General features: G+C 38.1%; 1 protein-coding gene across 1 annotated transcript; it reads right to left on the bottom strand.

The window, feature by feature from the left end:
• Positions 1 to 430: 430 nt before the first annotated feature.
• On the bottom strand, positions 431 to 3,073 carry LOC149194418 (uncharacterized). The gene has a single exon (XM_089407665.1). The coding sequence runs from the start codon at positions 3,071 to 3,073 to the stop codon at positions 473 to 475; it is 2,601 nt and encodes an 866-aa protein (XP_089263791.1). The 3' UTR covers positions 431 to 472.
• Positions 3,074 to 8,517: the final 5,444 nt, after the last annotated feature.

Genomic DNA, 8,517 nt, shown 5'->3' with positions numbered 1-8,517 from the left:
TGTCTAAAATGATATTTGAAATATATTATAATTTAAAATATTTTTTTTTTTTAATTTTATTATCATATATATATATATTATTTAATGTTAATTTTTTATTAATTTTAGTAATAAAGAAACACTAAAGCTCAACTTATATAACAAATTAAAAATTTTAATTATTTTATATATATCTATATCTATATATATATATAACACAACACTATGGTCTATTGCATATGGTGATGTGCAATTAATCAAAGTATTATATATACTTTATGAATTTGCAAACATATGTATAGTCAAATATGTATCATTTTGACATTTTAAAAAATACATGTATTATTAAAATTTAAAAATATTATAAAAAATTATATATATAAATATAAAGTATAAAAGAATAGTCATACATCTTTTTGAATTTTTATTGATTATGTAGGGATTGGGTACACTCCATAATATGGTTGTGGTTTAATGGGCCAATCTTTATTGATTATGTAGGGAATCTGTACACTCCATAATATGGTTGTGGTTTAATGGGCCACATACTAGACATCCAAAATTTGGCTTTTTCCCACATGTTTAACATAGCAATAGTTCCACCAAATCCAATCCCTAGTCCAATTCCCAATGCTACAACTGAAATCTTTTCATCAACACGATGAAACCACCCCACTTTTACAATATGATTCTTACTACTATCATTGCCTTTTATCATTGGTATTTCTCTTTCACCACAAGGATGTAAAGGAAAACCACATAAGCATTTATTCTCTTGAAATGAAGATACATTGAAAGTGAAAAATTGTGTTCCTCTTGGGATTGGCCCACATAAGTGATTAGATGAAACATCTAGAATACTCAATGCATGTAGTATTGATAGCTCTTCAGGAATTTGGCCTTTCAAATTATTTTTTGACAAATCCAACACCTCCAACTTAGATATGTTGCTAATGGATGCAGGGATTACCCCTTCCAACTGGTTCCCAGATAAATTCAGCAATCGCAAGATGCTTAAACTTCCTATACTTGCAGGGATTTCTCCAGTCAAATTATTGCTAGACAAATAAAATATGGTGTTTGTAGAACTAGAATATGGCAAGCTATATATATGCCTTTTAATGTCAATTGTTGCTCCCTCTATCATAGAATTGCTTGGCAACCTCACAAGTGTACCACCTTCTTGTACATAAGGCCCATCATTTAGGTAAGGTACTCTAGTTATGAAACTTTGGAGTCTATGAAGATCAGAGGGTATTTTTCCACTAAGTTTATTGTTAGATAAATCTAAAGCATATAACATTGTGAGATTTGTGAACCCTATAGGAATATGACCACTAAAATTATTATAAGAAAGAATTAAAACACATAGTTGTTGAAGAAATGAGAGGGACTCGGGGAGTTCACCCGTGAAACCATTTGCACTTAAATCTATGTATTGAATGTTGATGCAGTGACCCAAAGATGCAGGTAAAGTTCCAGATAATTTGTTAGAGTGAGCAGAAAAAGTATTGAGAGAAGTACAATTGCCGATATCCTTTGGAATTGGTCCTACCAAATTGTTTTCTGATAAAATTAAAGAGCTAAGTGAAACCAAACCACTAATACTATTTGGAATACCCCCAATTAAATTGTTACTCGATAAATCTAAATTTGTTAATGAAACTAAGTCACCAATACTATTGGGAATACTTCCAAAAAGTTTGTTATTAGATATTGACAAGACTTCGAGAGCTTTTAATTCGCCTATGCTATGGGGGATAGGTCCACTTAAATTGTTTAAATCCAAATACAAATTTTTTAAAGCACTTAGTTTTCCTATCGAATTTGGAATTGGACCTATGAAATTGTTGTTACGGGCAAATAGATATTGAAGGTTACTGAAATTTGTAATGCTTTCGAATAGCGAACCCGAAATATTATTATCCTCAATGGACAATGTACTAAGGTTTTTCAAGTTGCTCAACTGATGTGGTATACTCCCCACTAATGCATTGCTGTCCAAAGATAAAGAAGTGAGGGAAGAGCAGTTTGCTAGCGATGGAGGAATGGTGCCCCCCAATTTGTTATAGGATAGACCTAAGGTCTCTAGCTTTTGCAACAATCCCAACTCAATTATAATTTTCCCAGACAAGTTATTGGAATGAAAGTCAATGGAGGTTACCTGACTCAAATTGCCGAGTGTCCAAGGCATGTGACCACTTAGTGAATTCCACGCCAAGTTAAGATTCGACAGAAAGATGCACTTGCCTAGTGTGAGAGGAATGTGACCACTTATTAAGTTCGACGACAAGTCAAGATATGATAGAGAGGTGCAGTTGCCCAAAGAAGTTGGAATACTGCCAGTCAACCTATTTGATGACAAGTCCAGATATTCCAACTCTGCCAAACGACCAAACTCTGTCGGGATGGTCCCTGTCAAGTTGATTTCTGCAAGTCCGATCCATTTGAGGTGCTTGCAATTAAACAATGACTTTGGAACTGATCCCCCGAGCTTCCAATTATTGTTAAGATCAAGCATTCTCAGTGCTTTAAGCTGCCCAAATTCCGGTGGAATTCCTCCGAGCATCCAGTTATCACTGAGGTCAAGATAAGATAGAGAGGTGCAGTTGCCCAAAGTAGCTGGAATACTCCCACTCAGATGTGAATTTTCACTCAAGTCTAGATGTTCCAACTCGACTAGACGACCAAACTCTGCAGGTATGGTTCCTGTCAAGTTGATTGAGCTAAGTCCGATCCATTTGAGGCGGCTGCAATTAGACAATGACTTGGGAACAGATCCTCCGAGAATCCAATTATTGCTAAGATCGAGTATTCTCAGTGCTTTAAGTCGCCCAAATTCGGGCGGAATTACTCCACTCAAATTATTATGAGAAAGATTCAAAACCTTCAACAAAGAAAGGCTACCAAGAGAAAAAGACAGAGTACCTTCCAACTCAGATCCATGAAGATCTATGTGCACTACTCGTCTTGTGCGTCGTCTGCAGCGAACACCATACCACGAACATATATTGTGGGAGTTCTGGACCGTCCAGTTGGATAACCGCCGCCTTTGACTTTGCTCTCCTTCAAAAGTTGTGAGCTGTGTGTTCATATGCACCTCTCTCATATGAAGTCCTCCTCGTGTGAGCTCGAAATTGCAAGGCAATAACGCTGAAAATGGGTAGGTTTCAAAATGTATGGCCAGTGACAAGTGAGTGGACAGAGGAGGGTGGGTAGCCGCCTTTGACTCTGCTCTCCTTCAAAAGTTGTGAGCTGCGTGTTCATATACGCCTCTCATATGAAGTCCTCGTGTGAGCTCGAAATTGCAAGGCAATAACGCTGAAAATGTGTAGGTTTCAAAAATGTATGGCCTAATTGACAGGGACATAAAAATAAATTAAATGAGAAGGAAGAAATTTTTGCCACCATGCCGGAGTGGAGTGGAGTCAGGCCAATCTGCTTTATTATCTGTAAACGCCCGGCCGCCTCTGCCACACTCTGAGTCAAGTCAATACACTCACTTTTTCATTATCGCCGTTCAATATATATATATTTGCAAAAAGATATCCATTTAAATATGTATGTGTGCGTGATAAAGAGATACATATTAATTTAAATATGTATGTGTGCGTGATAAAGAGATACATATTAGATATATATTTATAATTTTATATCTCAATATAAGTAATTCTAAATTGAACTAGAGAAAATAAAGAGTTAGTATAAGATGAAATTCCAAGATAAACATAAATTGCATGGTGGCTATATATTCTAAGATAAACACAAGATATGTATTCACTAAAGAGACTATGGGTCTTTGGCATAGAAGAAAAAACTTGTCTTTGACCTAACTAACATGATGCAATCCCACTCCATGCACAAAGTTCAAACTCATGTGCTCAACTATGGGCCATCTCTATTCTATATAGAAAAATATATGTGGATAGCATAATTAGATTGAAGGGTCTTTTAGTTGTTCAATAAATATAATAAATGGGACATAACAATTTTTTGTTTCATTTTGAGAGTTTTCATGTAGTTTGTTCACTATTAGAATGCTCATGATAGATCTCAAATTTTATAAATTGGATCTGTTTAGTGATTGGAAATGGAAATCTCAAATCAAAACTTATACATTCCATAAATTCATAATTGATTTGAACATGACTAGGTTTTGGCCTTTCATATCATGGGATGCTGGTTAGAGAGACCCATCTTTACTTTTTAAACAATTGTGAATGTCTTCAAAACACCCACTTTATATATTATTTTTGTTGTTTGAAATATTAGAATCCTCCAAACTCCCTATTTAAAGGTAAAGTGATCTCAAATTTGTTTTATTATTTATAAGGATCTTTTCCAATCTAACTCATCATGTTGAAAGAGGAGATCAATTTCTCCTCTTCAAAATTCATTACACTGAATGGGTTTCAGCATGCTAATTGAAAACTTTTGCAAAATAATTCACCATAACTTGCAAAAGCTCCGAAATTACATAAGAAATAACTATACATAATTTTCCTAAATCATTAACTAGTTTCACAATAGCTAACATGATTCCATATGTTTGTTCTTTAATATGTATATCTATGATTTTATTTGGTATTTTATTTTCTGTAAAGGTTTGTCTTCTGTTACTTCAAAAAAAATTATTACACGAGCATTGACAGAGTGTTAGTAGTTTTCTTGAGGTAATACTATACCAATAACACATATATAAAACCTTGATATTACATCACTTGCTTCTCATCTAAGCATTAGAAACAATTACAAAAATACTAGTACCATGAAAACTATAAGTTTTCTAGCAGGCATATAGGTTTGGCCTTGAACAAAAATTGGAAGTGTTGGTATTACAAAAATCATCTGAGAGTGTCATTCAAACCTAGAATTAGAAAGGGAATTCAGCTCAGGCCCGTTGAGAATGGATATGTTTCGAAAATCCTGGATGGACAAAGTGCCTAGTGTCGATGCCATGGAGCCCAATCGTGATCTTTTCCCAACAAGTAGGGTGGCAAATGCTTGAACTCGAACCCAGGTTTCCTTGCTGACGCTTCTCCATGTATTATGTCAGCATGCGATGACTCCGAAATCGCTTGAGCAACCGAGAGCCCTGTGAACAAGAACCCAATCGACTAAGCCCCCCATGAGATGCTTCAGTCCTAATTGCAACCTTTGCATGAAGTGCTACTTTCCCTGGTGTAGGGTCGAGTGGAAGTGAGGCCATTTGTGGTGAGTTGTGGCCCATTAATGCTTTTGAGAGGCTAATTTTTTTTTCCATCTTGAGCCCCGACGAGCATGTTAGTTCAGAACATATATAACACACAACAGATTTATACTCAGAGACTTAGACGATAATAGAAAATAATAATTTCAGAGACAAACAAATGGAGAAACAACAAGATTACTCAATTAGAAACAGCGAAATAGATAAAACAATCACTGGAGAACATAAATCACTTTGCATTACATAACAGGCCTGGACCTTGGCTTGCTTCCTTGGCTAGAGAAATTACAAATTTATAGAGGCTGAAGAAGGATATAGAATCCTGCATGAATTTAGCTTCACACTTAACATTCTCCCACTTGAAGCCAAATAAGAGTCATGAATCAAGTCACACTGAGTCCTACCATGCCTCTACATAACTCATGTTTATTTCGTGGTAGAATCTTAGTGAGCATATCAGCAGAGTTCCTATCTGTATGGATCTTTTCCAAGGATAATTGTTCTTCCTCCAACACATGCCAAATCCAATGGTACCTTAAGTCAATGTGCTTGGTTTTTGAATGAAATGCTAGGTTTTTCGCCAAGTGAATGACACTCTGGCTATCAAAATATAACACATACTTGTCCTGCTTTATTCCTATCTCTCCTAGGAATTACTGCATCCACAACATCTCTTTACAAGATTCTGTTGTAGCTATGTACTCTGCTTCTGTTGTAGAGAGGGCTACTATTGTTTGTAAACTTAACACCCAAGATATTGTTGCACCTGCAAATGTATACAAATAACCTGTAGTGGACTTTCTGGTGTCCATATCTCCAGCCATATTTGCATCTGTAAATCCTTCAAGCATAGTCTCATCATGACCAAAACATAAAAAATAATGACTAGTACCCTTGAGATACCTCAAAATCCATTTTACTGCTTGCCAATGTTGTTTGCCTGGATTGGCAAGGAACCTACTCACTACTCCCACTGAATATGCAATGTCTGGTCGTGTGCATACCATGGCATACATCAAACTACCAACTGCTGAAGCATAAGGAATCTTGCTCATCTCTTCTTTCTCCTTGTCATCACTAGGACATAATTCAGTACTCAGCTTGAAGTGGGCTACAAGGGGTGTACCAACTGGCTTGGCATCCTTCATATTAAATGTTGGGTAGCAAAGGCTCCGCGTAACGGTTTTGGGGCTCAAAAACTCGCAATTTTGGGTAAAGTTATGGTAAAGACTCCGCGAGATGCACGGAGCGCGAAGTGTAATGAGTCAAGTCAAAGGGTTGTCCGCCCAAAAATAATGTAAGTTGAGTCGGCCCGCCCATGGTCCATGGACCGTGGAAATGTATAAATAGAGCAAGGATCTAGAGTTAGGAGTCAATTTTTGGTATGTATTTTGGATCTGAAATGTAATGGGTTTTTGAAGAAAGAAGTCTTGAAGTGTCTATAAGTCTGAGTCGATGGTGTTGGTGGGTAGATAGAGGCTCTACAGCTATGTGCGCAGAGGCCTGGTAGAGTCCGCAGTTGTGTGCACGGACCCCTGCAGCTGAGTGCACAGGGCAGATCTGGTTGTATTGGCGAAAGAATTGAATAAAGAGAAGTTGGTTCTAAAATACTGTGTTGAATCTGAAATATTGTGGATTTGGTTAATTTATGGTTAATATATCTGTTTGATCTACTTATGTTATGAGTTTATGCAAATCTATAACTTTTCTGGGTGCGCGCACCGATTATCTCTATTAAATCTTTGCTTAAAGACCATAAAAAGTAGATATGATCTATAACAGCTCATTAATAATAAGTATTAAGGAATTGCCTTGTTCCGGATCTATGCGGAAACAGAGTGGCGCAAGGCCACAGAATGGCGCGAGAACCCTCCAGACCCCATCAAGACATCCAAAGGGTGCGAAAACCTTGTTCCAACACCCTCCCTTGCTACCTCGGATGAGATCTCAGTCCGCGCTCCACGGGCTGTTGCCGAAAGGGCCGGTACTTGCAGGATTTGTTTGGCTAAATAACTCTTCCGAACCTGGGTCAGGGCCCAATAAGCCAACAAATGGTTCCGTTGCCGGGACCGAGATCTGGTTAAGGGATGTCTAATGTCGAAACACTAGAACCCTACAAAGAAAGAGCTTGAAGATTGGTTGGATCAGAAGCTTCACGAGTTCGTGGTTCAGGAAAACAGAAACCCATGGATATCAGAGGAAGAGTGGTTGGATCGTTACATATACACAGATATCCACGAGATCTTCTTCGCGACATTCTCGATAGAGTTGTATGAGTGGATCGCGAGGTTAGCTGATAGCATGGGAAGGTGCAGACTAGATCAACCTATTGTGTGGACTCCAGAATTGGTGCGCATGCTAGAAGCATCTGAAGACAAAATCGCATGCGCAGTAGATCACTGGTTGGATCAGGTAATAGGAGCATTTATCACTGAGTTTTCAATAGACACAACTGTGAGTTATAGTGAAGTAGAAAGGTGCTTTCTCCAAGTTCCGCGGGGTAAGTATATCAAATCATTGAATACTTGGATTAAAATGCTGTTGTGTGAAAAGAATATTATGCGCATTTATTGATGTCTAGCGTAACGCGGAGCAGAAGAGGTTACTGAGGAACCGAAGGAGTAGAGAACACCCCTCTGATTTCCATTTCGCAAGAAAGTGAGGAAGAACTTGCAGGGTTCTCACTGAGAAGCGCAGTCTGGTTGATTGGGCGGCACATCTCGCTGATACCACCACCATCCACACTGTCACCTACATCAAATCCATCTTCATCGACTCCACCTCCACCTTCACCACCACCGAAGGTTGGGATGGCGAGCGCAGTCAAGTTGTCGATATTTAAGGGTGTAGGAAATGAGGAATTAGGTCAGTTCTTGTTTGTGGTAAGGGCTATATGGGAAGCCCAAGGCATAACATATGATAACATTAAAAAGGCTACTCTAGTTAGCGTGTTGCAAGACCGCGCATTGACGTGGTATATAAAGTACTCAAGTGATCATCCGAATGCGGGAATAACGACGATCCAAGACGCATTGAACAAGGAATTTGGTCGGCCAAAATCAGAGACACAGTTGGTCATTGGGTTCAAGGAGATCGCAAGGTTACTTGGTGAAACCCCATGGGACCTGGATCAAAGATTGAAAAGCACAATCCACAAGGCTAACATGACATTGACAAATGCGCAGCATTGTGCATGGTTTGTGGCATCTTTGACACCACATATGAGGACGATGTTATCACAACAAAAGATCTCAACCCAAGCCGAAGCATTAGAAACAACAATGAGGTTGCACAAAACCCCAATACAGGATTCGAGGTTGGGAGTTCAT

Source organism: Pinus tabuliformis, chromosome 2_2 (genome assembly GCF_031772625.1).
Source record: "Pinus tabuliformis cultivar Carrire ecotype Pingquan chromosome 2_2, CPIR1, whole genome shotgun sequence".
In the NCBI taxonomy this organism is placed as follows: Eukaryota; Viridiplantae; Streptophyta; class Pinopsida; order Pinales; family Pinaceae; genus Pinus; species Pinus tabuliformis.
The sequence above is the reverse complement of the archived record's forward strand: the minus strand, read 5'-3'. Positions and strand labels throughout refer to the sequence as shown.